The sequence below is a fragment of the Pelodiscus sinensis genome, chromosome 5 (assembly GCF_052426305.1).
Source record: "Pelodiscus sinensis isolate ZL-2025 chromosome 5, ASM5242630v1, whole genome shotgun sequence".
Taxonomy (NCBI): domain Eukaryota; kingdom Metazoa; phylum Chordata; order Testudines; family Trionychidae; genus Pelodiscus; species Pelodiscus sinensis.
Genome location: NC_143056.1, coordinates 67,253,175 through 67,273,733, shown reverse-complemented (window position 1 = coordinate 67,273,733; position 20,559 = coordinate 67,253,175). Strand labels below are relative to the sequence as shown.

The 20,559-nt window shown below is 43.4% G+C and overlaps 1 protein-coding gene across 2 annotated transcripts; it reads left to right on the top strand.

The window, feature by feature from the left end:
• The first annotated feature begins 32 nt into the window (after window positions 1-32).
• On the top strand, window positions 33-20,286 carry DCAF4 (DDB1 and CUL4 associated factor 4). 2 transcript variants are annotated; one of them, XM_075927280.2, is made up of 14 exons: window positions 33-73; window positions 1,614-1,731; window positions 2,696-2,787; window positions 3,683-3,840; window positions 5,368-5,450; window positions 6,827-6,929; window positions 9,135-9,278; window positions 9,998-10,047; window positions 11,406-11,485; window positions 15,310-15,405; window positions 15,507-15,604; window positions 16,353-16,529; window positions 18,276-18,390; window positions 19,852-20,286. In XM_075927280.2, the coding sequence occupies exons 2-14, from the start codon at window positions 1,622-1,624 to the stop codon at window positions 20,118-20,120; spliced, it is 1,575 nt and encodes a 524-aa protein (XP_075783395.2). In that variant the 5' UTR covers window positions 33-73; window positions 1,614-1,621; the 3' UTR covers window positions 20,121-20,286. The 2 variants fall into 2 exon arrangements, with proteins under 2 accessions (XP_075783395.2, XP_075783394.2); XM_075927279.2 differs by lacking the exon at window positions 33-73 and adding an exon at window positions 97-484.
• Window positions 20,287-20,559: the final 273 nt, after the last annotated feature.

Sequence of the window (20,559 nt, the reverse complement as noted above, 5' to 3'; positions counted from 1 at the left end):
GCGGGCGCCGAGCTGAGGGCAGGAGGCGGGGCTATTTTCACGTGTGGCGACCGGGAGCGTCAGGCCCAGAGAGGTGGGTTTCTGACCGGGGAGGGCGGGAGTTAGCCCCGGGGTTAGCCCCTCCCTGTGCGAGCCTCGCTCCCGCAGGCCCTTGTCGGGCAGTAACCCCCGGGCAGGGGCAGGGCGTCGCCCCCTGGGGCTGTGGGGTGGAGAGTCTCATTTAAGCAGAAAGCAGGGACCTGGTCTTCAGCGGTCCCGCTGCGCACCGCATGATCGTGCAGAAGGGAGATTCTCAGGGGAAGGCTGATGACGTGCAGGGGTTTAAAAAGCTCTTCCAGGGGACTCTGCTCGGGCAGTCAACAGTGTATCCGGACTCGAGGCCATAGGGGAAGAGTGGGTAGTGATAACATCCTGGAGTGACCATGCTTAGAGCTCTGCAAATCCCCGGCTGCCTGCTTTGTATCCATGGGATCTGCATTCGCGGGTATGGATCCCCAGATCATTTTTACAGCTGTGGATGCCAATTTTGTATCCAGTGATAGAAATGTAGCCGTGTTAGTCTGGGGTAGTTGAAGCAAAATGCAGGACAATGTAGCACTTTAAAGACTAACAAGATGGTTTATTAGATGATGAGCTTTCGTGGGCCAGACCCACTTCCTCAGATCAAATAGTGGAAGAAAGTAGTCACAACCATATATACCAAAGGATACAATTAAAAAAAAAAATTTGTATCCATGCAGAGTTCTTGTCATCTTATAAGTGTTCATGCATCACGCAGCACAATGAGACACCGCTCCTGATTTGAACTTCTGGGTGTTATGTGTGTTGTTACTGTGATGTAAATGTTTGTAAACTATCCTTTAGTCTCTGTCATGCTGAGCAAAATACTAAAAAACAAAATTAATGTAGGTAACCAGAATTTATCATTAAAATACTTTGCCTATCCCAGGCATCCACAGATTGGTCAGGCAACAGCTAACTAAAACTCAGGCAATTAAGACTTGTTTTTAAAACTGGTATTTCTCCTTCCATTACTCTGATATTCTTTTAATTCCTCGCAGAAAGAGACCCAACACCAAAAAAGCACATGGTGTTATCTTAAGCAGTGCACCTGACTGACTGCAGTTTTTAGTTTCAGGGGAAAATATTACTGCTGCCATCATTCTGTCTCCATAGAGCCAAATTTAGCCCTGGTGAATGGTAGTAAGTGTATTTCCATTGATGTACAGTTGTTTACATCGGGCTTGAATTTGGCCCATAGGTATTCTAGATACCTGTGTATTCACACACAAATATACATAGAAAAAAGAGGGAAACATATATTAAGTCATTGTATCACTCTCCGGTGGCCAAATAAGGATTATTGCATACTATATAGTCCCCAGTATTTTTAGCCCAATCTCATTTTAAATGATTCAAGCTGTTGTTCTTTCTGTGTTCATCCTAAAATAAGTTTCTTCCTTCACTTTCTTCTCTTTAATTTTGATTGGTAGTGGATTAAGACAAATTTAAAATATGAGGAAAATTATGTATTAGGAGAATACCCTGTTTGTCGAACTCTTCCACACAATTGGATCTGAAATTGTGGTTGTGTATATATCTGTGTGCGTTAGTGACAGGAATGAAGAGGAACAATTGGAGAAGTAAAGAAAAGGAGACGTGGAGCAATCACAGACAAACCTATCATCCCAACCACCACAGAAGACGCAACCACTGTAGCTTTACTGAAAGGCAAGTGAACATATCTTAATACTTTATCTGTAGACTTGAAGGCAGTTGACAAAGGTAGTTTGGGGAAAGGACGGTTTTGAGGGTATTTTTGGAATGCCCTAATTTGATTTGTTTTGTTACTGTTTACTATAAAATAGGTAATTATTATTTCCCATGTTTTGCAGATTGAGATCTAGCCCATTTTTAGACTAAAAAGCAGTTTATATATTATACCTACCTTTGAGAGTCTTTCTGATAATTTTCTGTGGCCTTAATTTTTTTCTCCCATGATGATGAGAGGGAGTCAAATAAATAACAGAAGAAATTGACTAGGACTCTAATTCTGCAAACATTGTGGACTATTGATTTTTATTGGGCCTACTCACATGGAAAGGTATAAGCATGTTTAAATGTTCACAGGATTGAACCCTCACACTAACTATCTGGGGGAAACAGGTTAAAAAAGGGTTTCAGATTGAAGTGATTTTTTTTGTGTGTATTGATTGTTGTCCACTAAGTATCTAGCTCAATCCCACAGTAGAGACTGTGTGTTTTCTCCTGTTATTCCTGTTGGTCTTTTCCATAACATCATGAGGGCAGGGAGAGAGCAAATCACAAAAACTTACAAGAAAACTTGGGGTAGTTTTATTTTTAAAAAAACATTAAAAGTAGTTTCAGGTAAATTGACTAAATATTAAGATGATGGTGACATTTTAATGTTTATATAATACCTTGAAGATGAAAATGGAGAATTACTATTTTCACATTGTATGTTCATTCTGTGTACATATCCTGTTATATATAATGTGCTTAAAAGCTTTGCAACATTCTGCTTACCTAGGGAAAATGTTTTTAACAAAGCAAAATAGCTTTTTCATTAGAATAGTCTTCATGTGAACGGTGTGTGAGGAGACCTTGCATGCGGGCTAATAAATGTTCAAGACAGTTTTTCAAGCTGGATGTAACAGTGCAATATTATTGTTAGGTATGAACAAGGAGAACCATGGAACTCACTGAATGCAGGCACCAGCAACAGCAGATCCTCCTCCAATATATGTCATAGCTCTCCAGTGCCTGGTAAGGGACCATTGTATTCAGGGTCTAAATCAGCACCTAAACATTGCATGAAGCTGGAAGGTACTGTTGTAGTTTACTTTGCCTTGCTAATATCCATAGCCATCTGTGGCAGAGATCTTCTAAAAGTTATGTTATTGAAAAAGTTTAAGTAGACAAGGAAAATTTAACAATACAACATGCTCCTTGAATTGAAAGATCCTAGAGCTTTGGCTTCAGCCTGAGCCCAGAAATCTAGACAGCAATGAAACCGCCCTATAGCTGGAGCCTCACAAGCCCAGGTCATCTGGCACTGGCCAGCTGCAGGTTTTTCTTCACTATGTACGTGTACCCTCAGTGAGCCCAGCCCAGTCCACAATTGAAATGTGTCATGGATTATAGGTATTGAGGTATCTAAGCCTTAGATTTGGGAAATGTTATTAGAAAGGGATGTATGGGGAAAGGGATTCCTGGTTTTATATTTGGTCAGTCTTCGGTCGTCAGTTCTTGGGACATCCTAAAAAAAATTTTTGTCAGCCATGTGCCTTTTGTGACTCATTTATGTTAAAAAAAGAATGGACACATCTTTGTTCTGGAGCACTTTTTCCTTTGTTTCACCACTTCTGTTTCCTGAATGTAATCGCCATCACTTCTGGTTTCCCTCTCCATATCCTTGTAATGACATTTCCTCTGCAGACAGTAGGAGCATGGTCTGGCTTTTGCTGAGTTGGCCATGAAATCAATACCTCTCCCTATTTGAGACCTGCCAGTCTGGAAACAGAAATATCCAGTGTCCTTTTAAACTTAAATTCCCCAAGATGCCTGTCTCTTGGCTGCTCCTGTGAAATTGGATGAGGTCAAAGAGTAATAGAAAAGATTTGCTCTCAATCTGATTTTGCTTGGTATTTACCCTTTATAGAACTACCAGGATTTTACTATGACCCTGAAAAGAATCGCTATTTCCGCCTGCTCCCTGGACATAATAATTACAACCCTCTCACCAAAGAAAGCCTCCAGAACAAGGAGATGGAGTGCAAGAGACTGAAGCTCTTAGAAGAGGAAGAAAAGCAAAAGAAGGTGGGTTCTGTTTCTGAAATAGTTTCTAAACTTTATTATGCTCTGATCCACAACACCAGAATGGGCTACAGGTCATAAACCAGTCCAGTTTCAACTTTGGTATAATTAGCTCTAATGCTAGCTGTTCAAGGCCAAATATTTAAACATTTGTCCATACACCCCACAAAAATTGTGTTAAGATGGAGTTGTGGTTGAGACTACATAATCAGTAATTTAGGGTAAAATACATTGCAGGGATGTTGTAATTATTTCAAAACCAAGTATGATAAAGTCATGAAATTCACAGTTAAGGTTAAACTTAAAACCTTAACTTTGCCCTACTGTGAAGTCTTAAAACAGTTCATAGATAAAACCAGGTAAAATCTCGTGCCTATGCATTTGGAGTTTTTTTAAGGATTAAAAATCATTTTTCCAGTTGTAGAATTCTTTGTAGTAGACCATTGTGTCCTTCAGCATCTGCTGGAAAAAAGTGTATGAAGTATAATAAGACAAATTATAATTCCTGAACACTGATTCAAATGTAGCTCAAGGACAATATTTTAGTGAGTTATGCAAAATTTGATGGTTTTTTTGGTCTGTTACTGAGATTATAGGGCAAAAAAGAAAGACTGGCAGACTTTCTAAACTTGCTACACTTCTTAAAAAGCCAATTTTTAGTTTAATTTTAATTCTTCAACTGGTTAATTGTTAAGTTTTCAGAATAAAATGAATTCTCAGAGTAAATACTACCATTTTGAGCAAGGTGTCTCCTTTGCTATGGTGTCACACCAGTGCCTGCATTAAAAACGTGTCTCCATCAGTGGCCTAGTTTTCACAGGCACTGTGCACTTTAAGGTCCTATTAATCTCAATGAGAGCTGTAGGTGCTTAGCACCTCTGGAAGTTAGGCCACTAGTATAGATGGCCCCAATTTAATTAAAAAATCACTTTCATTCTTTGTTGAGACTACAAAATGGATTGTAAAAACCTGGCATAGTTTGCTTTGCACCAGCTCTGTCTACTATTGTGTCTTTTGCTTTCATGAACATTGGAAAATATTCAGCCCAGATGTAAAATGACAAATGGAAGAGCTTAGGCTATTGCAACATTAAGGTTATACACTTAACATAAAAAGGGAAATGTCAAAACTAAAGTTTCTATGGCAGTATTATGTGTCCATATTGTATTTCAGAGGTTTTTATTATTTAAGATAAGAACTTGAGATGTTATTTTGTACTGAAAATAGTTCATGGATTTCAAACCACAAGATGAAACAGTCATATAGAATTAAACACAAATTTGACAACTATGTGGAATTCAGTAGACTGAAGGGCATTCCATTAGTTTTGCATTTAGAAGGAGCCTGACACTATTCTGGACCTCAGGAAAAAATTTATCCACCGATAATTTATTTTCTTCCTCAGAGTGGGATATTTTGATTTTATTTTATTTTTTTTTTTGATGGGATGTGTTTTGTTTTCCTTTTTAAAAGCTGTTTTCCATACATAAGCTAAGGGATAAATGACTTTAATTTGTCCTTTTTAAATAGAAAACATCTAGAGCTGGGTTGAACTCATCACTTGTCTTACACAAGAGGCAATTAGGATTACTCAGTTCCACCAATTATTGCAGGTAAGATAATTTCATCTCCCTTTTTTACATTATTATGTGCGACTGCTAATGCATCTTTGCCATTCATCTGTAGCATACCCTGCTGTTCCTGTAAGGAACAAAGCTGGGGGAACATCGGTAATAAATCCAAAAAATGTATACTGCCTTTTAGATAAGATGTCCCTTTGTTTTCTGTGCAGGTTTTCCATTTACATTTTATACAGCACATGCCCATAGAATGGCTTAGCAAGTCCTTCTTAAAATGGAAAGAATTAAGATGCAAGAAAATATTTTTTGATCATCAGATTCTGAATAATTCTAGTGTGAAATTTTCCCTCGTTAACATAAATACATGCTGTCCTGCACTTTATATTCCCTTATATAAATTCATAAGATTTATCCTGTGTTGCTTGGGTCCTCAACTCAAATAAGTTTTGTTTTTCTTCATTTAAATAATTGTTCTGAGGTGGGGTTAGGATAAAGGGTTCAGTATGCAGACTGCCTTGGGGAGAGAGGACATCCCCTGTCCCCTCTCACTGCAACAATTTTGGGCCAGGTGAGAAGTGTCTATCCATGGCTGCTGCAGCAGGCACAGCCTGGGGAGGGGTGCATGTCCCCCAGCTAGGGGACAGAGAGACAGACAGACACACACAAACAGACAAACTCTCTGAAATGTATAGAAAGTAGCTGTCCCTTTCTTCACCCCTGCCTCATACTGGCCCAATGGAATTATAACTGTCTTGGTCCTCATCTCTGGCCCCTTGCTGCCCCTGTCCTCCCTGTGGTCATTCTGCAGTATAACTGTCCCTCCTCCCAGACCTCTCCCTTTCCATTTTATGAGAACCAGTCGAATTCCAGGCACATTTCATTGTCCTGGAACAACTAAACTCTGATCTTGCTTTAAGTTATGATAAGAGGAGGCTGCATACTAAATTTGATGGTCCTAGTTCTTACTGGATAGAGGAGTTCTTGAATAGATCACAGACAAATGAAGAGACAAATGCACATTTCTAAAATATACGGTAAGACTTTAATGGACTGAATCAATGTGAGATTTCTCTTTTCCTTCCATGGCTTCAGTGGTGCAACTGAGAGTATGTCAGCAGATGCCAGCAACCTGTCTTCTGCTGTTTAAGCTGTTTGGGAAATTACAGTGGTGGGATAAGGCTGATGTACCTACAGACAGAGGCTCCAAATATTATTTATTGGTGACATTGTCAGTGTTGGGATTTGAAGGTTGCTTGTGCCGTACATGGTAGGGCTGCATCCTGCCAGCTCTCTAGGCTGTTCACCCATTGTATAATCTGCAGAGATAAAGAAGCATCTCATTGCCTTTTTCCCAGAATTCTTTCATTGGCACTAAATACCAACATAGTTAAACATCTTTTCCTTTATAGATTGGTCCATGAATTAAAAGTGAACTGCATGAAGAGGAGGAAGGTAGAGATTCAGAGCCCAGATTCCTCAGTTACTGGAACCAACAATTTCAAACTAATAGTGGTATGTTATGTGCTCTTTATTTTTTAAGGCCTGAGGTTACTTGACTATAGTTATTTTCTTGAGAGCTCTGGGATTTGTAATGACCCTACATTTAGGTTATGTACACTGGGATGTGCTGTTTCTATAGAAGATTGCATTGGCAGCTTCTCCTACCATACAGAATGTTTTCCAGACTTGGGGGGGGGGGGGGCGCCTCTGGGGCCAGCTAAACATGACTATGGTTATCTTTTCCCTGGGACCATTCTTCTTTAAGCAGTCTGACTGACTGTTTTCCACTACTTTGGTGGAATGAATTAATCCTTGGATCAGATACTGCTTTCAGTTACCTACTATTTATATTGTGGTAGTGCCCAAAATCTTTTCAGGTTTCTAAAAGGGTGTCACAAGGAGGAGGGAGAAAAATTGTTCTTCCTAGCCTTTGAGGATGGAACAAGAAGCATTGGGCTTAAACTGCAGCAAGGGAGGTTTAGGTTGGACATTAGGAAAAAGTTCCTAACAGTAAGGGTGGTTAAACACTGGAATACATTACCTAGGGTGGTTGTGGAATATCCATCTCTGGAGATATTTAAGAGTAGGTTAGATAAATGTCTATCAGGGATGATCTAGACAGTACTGGGTCCTGCCATGAGGTCAGCGGACTGGATTCAGTGAACTCTCGAGGTCCCTTCCAGTCCCAGTATTCTATGATATGATTCTATGAAAACATGCTGGGTGCTTTCTTAACACCTAGCCTGAAAAACGTACAGTTTGCAAAGACAAAGCCAGGTGAAGAGTAGGAGGAAAGATAATGAAGATAAATGGCAAGTCTTCTGAGGAGGGAAGAGGAGACATAGGTGGGTAATAAGGAGTATAATAAAACAGGGAGGAGAAAGGGAAAGGATGAGCTTGATGGACTGAATGGGGGATAGAAGCAACAAGAAGGTCAAGTCTGCATTTAGAGCACAATTTTATAGTATAAAAAATCTGTGTAGATGTTAGGAGCGACGTTAGGAGCGATATCATCAGCCTCTGGATCTGAAAACTGCTGAGGCTTTGTTGGTTGGGAGAACTTCTGGTAACAGAGGCTACCTGGGAAGCTTGCCCACACTGAATTCTGGCCAGTGTTCCCTGTAAGCTTTGTGTTTTGTGAGAGATTCAAATGCATCCAAGTAATTAGCAGAATGCCCACAGCCAAAAGTGTTTCTATTGGTAGTGCACTTCCATGCATATCTTGGTGTACATAACAAAATGTATTCTACACGTGGATGGAAAAAAGTACTAGCTGTGTGGATGGGAGTGGGAAGAAGCAGGCTGAGAAGCACTGAACTATCCCTGGTGTGTGGCTGCTGCTATGGTCTGTGCTGTGGTGTGAAACAACTTTAGGGACAGGCATTTTGCACATGTAAGTTGACCTTTTCATGTAAGTGAAATCAGTTGAAACCAGTGGTGTTACTGAAAATTTCCACTGGTTCAGATGAGAGCAAAATCTGGAACTCAGGACCAGCACTTAAATTGCAAAAGCACCTATCTGATCCAGTTGGGGAAGGAGACTTTCAAATGACAGAAAAGTTTATATTTACACTGACTGCAAAATTCTTTATGCAGAGCCCCATTGGAGCCTGCACTTCAGAGGTGGGCAGTAAGACAGAGGCAGTTTACCAGAGTTAGCCCCTGGCGGGTTGATGCCACTTTATTTACCTGTATCTCCACAGGTACAGGAGCATGCAGCTCCCATTGGCCATGAATCGCTGTTCCAGGTGGCCGTGGACACCACTTCCTGCACCTCCCCTTGGCTGGGAATGGCAATCTGCAGCCAGTGGCAGCTGTAAATGCCCATACGTGTGGAGGCATAGGAAAATACAGCGGTGGCCTGCCAGTGGCTAATTCTGGCAAACCATGTACAGCCCACAGGCTGGTTATTGCCCATCACTACTGTACTTACTGATTATACTTCCTCATGACAGCAAGATCTGTCCACAATGCCATGCCAAAATTCAGCCAATAGGAAACAATGTTCATTATTGTCAGAGGTTGAAGTGGAAAATAGCATGCCTTAACTGTTTTTCTAGTGACTCTCTCTCTAGAATCCACACGGACACACATGTAGTATCTGTAGTCTGACATGCAATCAGGTGGCGGTGGAAAAGTACAAATAATGGATTTCTCATCATGGATCCTAAAGCCAAATCTAGTTTTATTGCCCCTAATGATGCACTTCTTTTGCAGGCAGACACAGCTTGTGAGCGAATATTCACTGTGAATGATGTAGAGCATGGGGGGTGTAAATATGGTATCATCAATCTCAGTGGCTTAGGGAAGGACTCGCTCACTGTGGAGATGTATGACAACCTGTACTTCACAAACCGCAAGGTACCATTCATCCCCTGATCCCTCAAATGGTCATAACATGAGATGTATAACTGGAAATGAAAGGGGGGAGGGGAAGGAGGCAGAGGGAAGAAAAGAATCCATCAAAAAGGGATTGGGTAAATGTAAACTCCACAGAGACTGGAGCTCTGATACTCCTGAGTTGCTTTTGGAGATCGGTGTTGCTAAACAGTCAGTCCAGCACCTTTCAGGAGCAGTGTATTTCCACAGAATTACTCTTGGCAGCACTTGAAAAGAGAGGCCCCCAGGGATTAAATTTACTGATTTTTGTTCTTAAGAAAGAAAAAAAAATGCCTCTCTTTTAGGAAGAACTTTTAGGACAAAATGCAACAACCTGAAGGTACCCAATTCCATGGAAAAAAACTCTTAGTTAAGAGATGTGGTGAATATTACCATCCAGGTTTGGGGAGACTTCTGTGAGTGTTAACCTTTTTCTGCTTTGTGCAAGTACTAGCAAGGGGCTGAAATACCTATATCTCTTTATTTGGCTAGTCATCACTAGTCATGTTCCAGGTTGTTGTTCTTGGCATTCTTCAGTATACTATGGGTGGGTGCTCACTTTTTCAGACTTATGTGAAGTGTTTTAAAATGTTCTCTTCTGAATTAAATAAGGGACAGCAAGTATTGTTCTGTCGTTTGTTTGTTTGTTTGTTTGTTTGTTTGTTTGTTTGTTTGTTTGTTTGTTTGTTTGTTTGTTTTAGGTGAATTCTGTGTGCTGGGCATCACTGACTCATCAAGATTCCCATGTTTTATATCCTTTTTAAAAAATAAAGAGCAAATTACTTCACAAAACAGAACATAAAAATGGCCATATTGGGTCATACCAAAGGTCTGTCTGGTCCAGTAACCTGTCTTCTGACAATAGCCAATGCCCGGTGCCCCAGAGGGAAAGAACAGAGCAAATAATCATCAAGTGATCTATCCCCTGTTGCCAATTCCCTGCTTCTGACAGACAGAGGTTTGAGACACCATCCCTGCCCATCCTGACAAATAGCCATTGATGGATCTATTCTCCAGGAACGTATCTACTTCTTTTTTGACCCCCTACTCTAAGGGTCTCATAACTTAACATTCAGAGATAACACAATGAATAAATTACATCAAATCACTTTTGGTCATAGAAAAGAAATAGCAGGAATGACAAAATAATGGGCTGGGGTAGAAAAACTCAGTGTTTTTCTTTTGCATACCCATCAGGGTGTATGGCAATGGAAAATGTCGTATTAGAGATTAGTGACAGAATGCTGCACCAAAGATGTATATCTGTACTGAAAGAGGCTGGGAGGAAGGAGCAGGAATTCTCACAAATGGAAGAATATGAAAGGAGCATGGAAGTGAGGTGGTGGGCAGGTAGATTGTGTACTGGAGTTCTAGCAAACGAGAGATGTAGGCAAGTGTAGGAGTCTGAAGATTCTTGAAAGGAAACACAAGGACTTAAAAAATCCAGCCAGTGGCAAGAAGCCAGTGGATAGAGTGCAGGAACAGAGTGTCATGGTCATTCTACAGGGAGAGGAAGGGGACTTTTCAGAGTCATGTTTCAGACCTGTCGTGCAGCAGGCCTGGCGTTTTCACTCTTCCCCATCTATCTGATCGTAATTTCATTACACTGATTTGGAAAAACAAGTCTAAATCCCGCCTATACCTGTTATTACCTCTAGAGGGCAATGAGATGTAACCCATTTTTTCCCCCCCACTGGAGAAGACAGACCCAAACTAGTTTGGAACAGGTTGTTTGTGTCTTCACTCTCCAAAGTTCCTAATGTACATTATATTATTTTGTGACTGGAAAGAGCAGGAAAGATTTTTTTATTCCTCCCACTCTCCTTCCATGTTGGATAATGTTAAATATTAACACTAGAATCATGGAATTGCAGATCTTGTCCTCTAATTCCTATAAGAGAAGAGGAATGAAAAAGTCGCCAGGGATGTGACGAGGCTTATCTCATTAGTGACTGTAAATCACCACTGTAAATGTCATCTGAGAGGCATTGCTAAAAGACAAAATAGTATGTGTGCCAATTTTTCAGACGCCTCTCCCCCTTTAGTAATTTTGTGCAGCATGTGTCACTTCTGGAAGAAATCTTGGTTTTCTTTAACAGCCTCCAGCAAGCTGTGCCTCATGGGGATTGCAGAAACTCCAGGCTGTGCCAGTCTGCTTCCAGCATCCTTATTCAGCAATTCTAACCCAGGTAGAATACTTTTCTGATTTGGTTAGAAGTTGTAGTCTGAACAGTGTCTAAATGAGGGATGATTTCTGAATTTGCATTCTCTGATAACTTTGAGTGGCTTTGTAAGGGTCACAAGAAATAATATTAACACTGTGTAATGAAGCCCACAAATGGATTTTGGTAGCTAATAATGACAGTTTGTGGTACTAGTTTACATTGAGTTGGTAATTGTGTAGAACTTGGCAGAAAACTTCTCCTCTGTAAAGTAAATATTTATTTGGAACTACAGGTTGGACCTGACCAGTTCCAAACAAGAGAATTTGCCAGATTCACCTATAAAGTAAATATTTATTTGGAACTATCGTGGGGACCTGACTAGACCCGGACCAGGGGAGGTCACCTGCCACTGGCCCCCAAGCCCATCATCCACTGCTGGCAGGCTGCCCCAGCAGGCAACCCTGCCTTGCCCTACGCCCCTAACCTGTCTGGGCTGCTTGTATAGCTACTGCTGGATCCGTGGGCGGCATAGGTTCCGGTTCGTGCCATGGGGCTCTGGTTTCATGCAGCCAGGGGAAACTGCGGGGCTCTGATCCTGGCCCTGTGCCACCTCTGCCCCAGTCCCATGCCACTGGGAGAAGCTGTGGGGCTCCAGCCCCAGCCCCCTGGGGGTTGCTGTGGGGACTCCAACCCCACGCCGCCACAGGGTTCCAGCCTCAGCCCTGCACTCTTGGGGGCTGCTGAAGGATGCTGCAGAGCCCTAGTCCCAGGCTGTACTCAGCCAGGCTGCTGACCCTGATGCCCAGCTCAACTGGCCCTCCTGCCCTTAGATTCCTGGCTCTTCAGGTCCAGGAGCAGCCATGGTCCTACTGGACCAGAGAGTGTGATTTTGGGGATACAACCAGTATTCCTATGTAAGTTATTGGTCTCCTTTATTATATAGAACCTGGATAGATAGAAATTTGAGCAGGTATTGGGAGTATTTGGTCTATCCAAATGGAGTGAAACCACAGTTGTTCTCTAGCATAATGACCTTTGCACACAGTGGTTCCATCAATAAACATGTGGACTACTTGAGATGGCAGTCCTCTTGTAGATCCTGCTGTTTTACTGATCTCCAACCCCCAGCTTATAGTAAGCACTGCACATAGTGCTCAGTCATATGAATATAAAAGAGAAAAAGTTCAAATAAATTGGCTTTAATCTGATGGATATAGCTATATTCCCTTATGTGATATTTGTGCTGTTCCTTTTTGTAAGGGTGGAATCTCCCTCATGTCCCCATTATGCTGCTCTCTCCAGGTCACTTGCTAGTGTCATTCTCTGACTTTGCTACACTTAATTTTTGTGTCTTGTGTAAGTTTGTCCATGGTCAAATTTATACCAGAGAAGTGTCTGATGAAGACAAGCATGTAAAGTAGTCTGATGGAGTGAAAATAGGTGTTATTTCCAGAAGCTTTTAAAAAACACAGTCACATAGTGCTAACAGGAAGGGTGCTATTTGAAGACTGCAGGATTCTTGATAGTATGACTAAGATAGTTGTAGGGATTGGTCCCCAGACTTCCCATAATGGAACATGTCCATGTCCTGTCCCCCAGTCATCGTCAGAAGGTTGGGCTGAGGCTAAAGCTGTGTCTGGGAACAGGGCTGCAGCTGGTGCCTGAGCTGGGCATAGAGGGGGCTGGGTAGTCCTCCCTCCCTAGCCCTGTGGGGGCTGAGCCAGGACCTAGTGTGCCCCACTGAATGCTCTTCCACACACACCCTTAGGAGGGGGTGTGCCCCATAATTTGTGAACCACTGTTCTAAGGTCTTTTGGAAATCACTGTCTTCAGATACATACTATACTTAAAGCAGGGGCTTTCAAACTCTGGGGCGCAGCTTATAAGGCAAGCTGCTAGCTTTCCGTGAGACACTTTGTTTACTTGTGCCTCACAGGTACAGGTGCTTGCAACTGCTGTTGGCCACGGATCACTGTTCCCAGGCAGTGGGAGCTATGGGAAGTGGTGCAAACCAGGACACCACTTCCCACAGCTCCCATTGGTCATGAGCTGAGATCATCCATACCTGTAGAGTTCTAGGTAAACGAAGTATATTGCAGCCAGCTAGTGGCTTGCCTTTACAAGCCACAATCCAGAAGTTTGAAAACCCCTGACCTAGGGTGTCATCTCTAACCCCAAGCTGAGAGCTTCGACTTAACAGACTTTAGTGTGAAGAAAATAAAAACTGCATACAGGCAGTCCCCGAGTTACGTACAAGATAGGGACTGTAGGTTTGTTCTTAAGTTGAATCTGTATGTAAGTCGGAACTGGCGTCAGCCGCTGCTGAAACTGATCAGTTTCAACCACGGCTGAATCTGGATGCCAGTTCTGACTTACATACAGATTCAACTTAAGAAACCCAGGTGTCCCCAAGTCAGCTGCTGCTGAAACTGATCAGCGGCTGATTCCAGGAAGCCTGGGGCAGAGCAACTCTGCCTCGGGCTTCCTGTAGTCAGCCGCTGGTCAGTTTCAGCAGCGACTGACTTGGGGACGCCTGGGGCAGAGCAGCTGGGGTGCTGCCGGGTTGGTCCGGAGCGGCGCTGCGGGACCAACCCGGCAGCCCCCAGCTGCTCTACCCCAGGGGTAGGCAAGAAAAGCCTGGTCTGCTGGGGGGGCACTAGCTGCACCCCCCCCCCCCCCAGCAGACCAGGGGGACAGGAGCAAAGCCTTGGAGCACGCCCACAGCGGGACAGCCCAGGCGCGCCCGGGCTGTCCCGCTGCAGGCGTGCTCCACGGCTTTGCTCCTGTCCCCCTGGTCTGCTGGGGGCTCCAGCAAAGCCGCTGGACCCCCCCCCCCCCAGCAGACCAGGGACACCAGAGCAAAGCAGCAGCAGACCAGGGGGACAGGAGCAAAGCCGCCCAGGTGGCGGGAGTCCCGCCGCCTGGGCGGCTTTGCTCCGGGGCAAACGAGCAAAGCCGCCCAGGCAGCGGGACTCCCGCCGCCTGGGCGGCTTTGCTCGGGTGTCCCTGGTGTGCTGGGGGGGTCCAGCGGCTTTGCTGGACCCCCCCAGCAGACCAGGGAGACCGGGAGAAGCTTTTCTCACCCCGGAGGACACGGGTGGCGACCCGCCGCCCGTGAGCTCCAGGGCGAGAAAAGCCCTGTTCGTAAGTGCGGATCCGACATAAGTCAGATCCGCGTAAGTCGGGGACTGCCTGTACTTAGGTACTGTCAGTGGCTTGGTTTTGAATTGGGTTGGGAACTGAGGAAACAATACAAATCTCATGTGTTGCTATATACTTAAACTATAGTCATTCAGCAGACAGGAGGGCAGTGTAGTATGTCCAAAGCTGTGTGAGTCCAAACAAGACCTTTTCCCTACCTCCCTATGAACATAATTTCAGTGCCTTATAAATTCTCAGTTGAGGGGCAAGGAGAGGCATAGGTAGATAGCCTTTGGCTGTTTGATTGAGGTGAAGTGGTGTCCTTGTTCCCATAAAGTTGTACTAAAAACACTGTGTAGACCCAGTTTTTATAAATCTTGAGAATGTGGGTGCATTGTGTAGCTATATCTTTCACTCTTCCCTCCCTTCCTCTGTAGTCATGCTGCAACTACAGAGTTGTTCTCATGGCAGTATTGTTTGGAAATCACTCCAGCATCAGGCAGAGCAATCTTCTGTTTCCGGAAGTACAGTGTGGGTAATAGCAGGACTACAATAAGGTGGCTTAGTGCACTTGAAGCAGAAACCCTGAATGTTGTAAGAGGCACAGAGGCCTGGTGAAATTTTCTAGAGGCCCGGTTCACTTGAAGCTTCCTCTCACATCTCCTTGTGGTGCATGGGGGCTTCACAGTTTGTCCCTGTTGCCTTAGGAGATCAGCCTGGAATGCTGTGCAGCTTCAAGATCTCCACTGCCTGGTCCTGTGCTTGGTGCCTGAACCCCCAAGCTGATAACTGTTTCAGCACAGGTAAGCAGGAGTGTGTTTGTGCTACTTATCAGAGGGAAGATCATCATGGCTTCCAAACTGTACTGCTCAAATGATGGTCATGTATTTTTCATCTTTCTCAGGTCTGATACGGCGAGTCCTTGTGACCAATGCAATGACTGGTCACCGACAAACATTTGGTACAAGCAGCGATGTACTGGCCCAACAGTTTGCCACCCAGGTAGAGAAGGAGAGATGGGTTTGATTTCTTAGAGAGACGTACGCATTGCTGATTTTTTGAGGGACCTGCCATCTTATACATACTGTGGCTACTTTGGTAGTGGCTTCAGTAGCTGTTCAGTGATAAAGTGGACAGTGTTGACAATGTGACTGAAAATGGAAAAGCAACAAAACTAAGCTATGCTGATTTCAAACTCCATTGGAAATGTGGGATGGATCAGGTGGGAATCAATTTTACTAAATAGAAAAAGATTAAAAAGAAATTGAAACTAATGCAGGGAATTATAATAAGGCTTTGTATTCATCGTGCCTGTTATCTGAGTATATGTGAGGTGCTTTAAGATGCTACATCTTAGTATTGTTCCCATTTTACAGATGAGGAAAGTAAGGCACCGAAAGATTAAATTACTTGCTCAGAGTCAAAGTTAATGGCAAAAGTGGAACTAAGATCTAGGACTCTCAACTCCCATTCCCCCTGATCTAACCACAAGATCAAGTTTCCATTGCTTTTTTATTGCTAAACACTGGAAAGCAGAATGAAAGACCTGAGTTGGCTGCAATGTTTTGCAACATGACTCTGCAATTCTGGTCTTTGCAAAACTCCATGTACAATTGTATTGTTCTGGCACTACAATGAAAGGGTGACTTTTTACTTGAACCTTTCCCTCAAAAGTAGTCACAAAAACTGACCTGCATGACCCTGTTAAATGTTACCAAACTCATTTCCCTGCATGTTTTGGTTCATCTAGACTCCAGTGCTATACAATGGCTGCCGTTCAGGGGAAGTTTTCAGCATTGATATTCGTCAGCGCAGCCGGAGGGGCCACAGCTGGAAAGCTGTTCGTCTCTTCCATGACTCAGCGGTCACTTCTGTTCACCTTCTCCAAGCAGAGTACTATCTTATGGCAGCAGACATGGCTGGAAAGGTAGCTTCTATTTATGGAAAGCTAGATACTGTCTCGTGTTATATTGGTCATTGCCAAGGTTCCACTCCAGGTCTGAAAGTGGATGCCGTTGTCTTAGTTACAAATGCTTTGCAGATGTCTGTATTCTCTGCTCTTTACTCCTGGTTTTGAGATGCTTGAGGTTTGGTTATGTCTACACCAGCACTTTTGTTGGTATAACTCGCGTTGCTCTGGAGAGTGAAAAACACGCCCCTCTGAACAATGTAAATTATACTAGCAGAAGCACCAGTGTGGACTGTGCTGTGTCAACAGGAGACGCTCTCCTGCCAGCTCATGAGCTGTGCTCATTGGGGCTGGTTTAATTATGTCAACTGGAGAGCTCTCCCCCATTGACACAGAGCAACCACAGGAGCAATCTTATAGCGGCTCAGCTGCATCGGTACAGCTGTGCAGATCTAAGCACCCTACTGTAGACATGCCCTTTTATCTTCTCCAACTGCTGTGTCCAAGTGGAGTCACTGGAAAGCCCCGTCACATTCCCACAAGAACTTGGAATTATACTGGGATTTCCTGACCCTGCTTGCTAGGCAATGAGTCTGTGCAACAAGCCTGAGGCAACTCCCTCTGAGCAACTCCACCAGAAATCCAGTGAGAAGGATATTTTGATAATGAATTACAGGAGAACAGGGGCATATAGAGAATAAAAGGAAAGGAGGATGTGGAGTTTATGGAAGAGGTAAAACAAGACAGGCAGAGAAGGCTGGTAAGGGGGGAGAAAGGCAGAACAATATAGAAGTTCCTTTTTTTCCTTTGGCTTCTAGCAAGTTGCCAGTGCAGCTTTTGGCGCCACAAAAGTTGTATTCCACTAGCTAGAACTTGGATTGTTCCCTAGCGAAGGAATAATAATGCTTAGCTCTTCTAATTCAGGTCAACATAGGTACGGTACTCAGAAGTGTGAAAAAGTCACACTCCAAACACCATAATCCCTGGTATAGACTACGGGTGTAAGCAACCAGTCAACTATCCAATAAGCATAAGCTTATCGGATAGTCGAGTAGTGACTTGACTAGTTGCTTCCCATCTCCCCAAACCCCGCTGCCTTTATCAGTCAATTAGTTGATTAAACACAATTTAACATCCCTAGTATAGACACAGCTTGCTTGACAGAAGAATTCTTCCATCAACAAAGCTACTCATGCTCTAGAGATGGAGTTTTTACAGCAGTGGAAAACTCCCTTCCATTGTTGTAGTCTTCATCTATGCTTCATGGTTACAGCAGCATAGATAGGTGTGGTATAGATTTGTTGTTGTAGTGATCCTAGTGTAGGCATGGCCTAATCAATTACTGCTCACCACAGCCTCATGAGTTAAGTAAATAAGCAGTGTGATCTCTTTTGTACAGATGGGGAAACAGAGACAGGGTGGTGGGGTGAATGAGTGACTTGCCCAAGGCCACCCAACTAGTTTGTGGCAGAGCAAAACTAAAACTCAGTCCTTTGCTTAATCCACTAGACAAGTTGCCTGCATTAAAACAAATGGAACGAGACTTTCTATAAGTGTTTTTTCACAGCCAGTATCCTAAACCAGTGCTCCAAATAATGGTGTCCCCTTGTGTCTATGTGGTAATTTCAAAACGTAAAGAATTCACTTGGGAGTTTGTAAAACTTTAGGCTCCTACTCCTTTCTCTCCCTATCACTACAACAACTGTCAAAAATTTCTCTGCTTCACTAAAATGTTCTTTCTTCTATTACCATTTCAACTTGCAGATAAAGCTATGGGACCTTAGAGCAATGAAGTGTGTGAAACAGTACGAAGGCCATCATAATGAATATGCTACTCTCCCTCTGCACGTAAATGAGGAGGAAGGGCTTGTTACAGCAGGTGTGTCTGCTTTTCCATAGTGCGTGTATGTTTTGGTTCTCTTCAATTAGGTATGTGAGGTATTTGTGGATAGGCTATTGGAAATTATGCTGGCATTCATTCCTTTCTGGCTTTGGGAACAGCATAATAAACCACAGGTGTGCAACTCAAAACAAAAATTATTTGGGTGCATGTTAATTGAGGGATGGCCCTCTGAGTTTCAAAAGATATACACTCCAGCCAGTAGGATTTCTCAGTGCAGAAGTTAGGACAAACATTGGAAGACAGAATAGGAGAGAGTGAGTGGCAAGCTTCTGATTTAGAAGTGTAGGAAAACAGTGCTAAACCTCTTCCTGGGCCCATAAAAAGGGTAACTATGTTACGTAAAAGGATAGAGGTCCTGGAAAGTTGTATTAAAGAACAGGAGTATATTGGGTCTTTTCTTTGATACCCACAGAAGACAGTAGGATGAAGGGGAATGTGATGGGATGTATACCCCAAACAGGTTCTATAGCGATTAATGAGGGCCTGCAAATTCAGTTAAGATACTTGTCAGCCACCTGCAAGAGAGAGAGCCAGGCTTAATTGATAATGAAGCCCCACTGAAGAAGGGCTGGGTTGTGATTATAATGCCAGGACCGTTAGTAGCAGAAAAGGGGTGCAGGAAGAGAGCCAGCAGTCGCTCTTTGTGGGATAGAAGAGATAGGAAGCAATATAGGAAGGCAGCAAAGAGTTTCAGGGAGTAGACTTGGCTGCCAGCTTACGGGGTCCATGGGTTTGAGCCCAGAGGAGAGGGAGGGCCTGGTTCCCCTGCCAGACAACAAGAAAGGTAGGGTGAAACCAACCATAGTATGGGGAGCAAGAATAACGGAGCCCGGAGACAGATGGAAGACTACGATAAGGTGATTGGACTACAGTTTGGTTGTATTCTGTCACCCTAAAAGGGACAGACATAAATATTGTGATCTGGCCAGAGAACTAAGTTACAGGAAGAGATAGGCCCTCTGTTGCCAAAGTGGTGTTAGCTCAGGGTGCCAAACAAAAGCTGATACATCCTGCCTGGCCTCTGGGAGGTACTGCTGCAGTGAGGGGAACCCCTTTACAGGGGGTTACAGAAACAACAAACTATTCCTGAATTTATATGGTTTTTTTTTTCTTGAAGTCTCCATATGCAGCACAATTATGGTAAGAGCTTTTCTTCATTGATTGATAATACAGAACCTAATGATGGGGATACTGTTTTGTATAGTTACGTACAAAGCTCTGTGTTGCCTGATTTTTGCAATATTGCCTACAGTTATTTTTATCCATCTCACCCTATGTAGAGTAATATATTTGAATCACGTTTTTTAGATTCTTTTAGAGATCAGGTGGAGATGGCAACAGTTCTTTATCCTATAGGTCAGAATTTTTCAAAGCCGGTTATGATCATTTACAGGAAGCATTTCCTTGTCCTGATTTGCAGTGCTTTTCTCTCCACAGTTGGTCAAGATTGCTACACAAGAATATGGAGTCTTCAAGATGCCCATCTACTCAGAACTATCCCTTCTCCATACCCATCCTCCAGGGACTCCATCCCCAGTGTGGTGTTCTCTTCAAGACTCGGAGGCAGCCGAGGAGTCCCTGGCCTGCTCATGGCAGTGAAGCAGGATCTCTACCACTTCTCCTACAACTCAGATAATCCATGTTGTCCCCAGACCAGGGATATGGATCCTCCAGCCCTCCTGGGTGACTCAGGAGAGAGCTGTTAGGTGTGGTCTCTTATTGTTGCCATTGCATTGATTCCAGTTGTGGTGCTGCCCTAACTGCTCTGTCTGTGGAGTTTTGGACTTTGCCTAGCAGGTTCAGCGACATTCTACTGTCATTGCTGTGTATCTACTAAGCAGTTGTAAATAAAAGTGGTACAATGACAAACTACTCATGCAGATGCTGTTTGTTTGTTTGTTTTAAATTCAGCTGAGAGTTTGGAAGGAAGGATCTTTTGTGGGGTCTGGCTTTCACTTAGTAGCTGAAACTCATTGGTAAAAGTTACACAGAAAAGCTAACTCTCCAATAATGAAGCTTCAGGGGGTAGCCGAGTTAGTCTGTACAGAAAAAACAACAAATGGTCTGGTAGCACTTTATAGACTAACAAAATTTGTAGATGATATCATGAGCTTTCGTGGGCACAGCCTACTTCTTCAGCTGACC

Coding starts and splice junctions, on each gene's coding strand:
- DCAF4 (XM_075927279.2), top strand. Junction 5,451..6,826: donor AGTTCCACCAATTATTGCAG/GTAAGATAATTT, acceptor TTTCCTTTATAG/ATTGGTCCATGAATTAAAAG. Junction 10,048..11,405: donor CATCAAGATTCCCATGTTTT/ATATCCTTTTTA, acceptor AGCCTCCAGCAA/GCTGTGCCTCATGGGGATTG.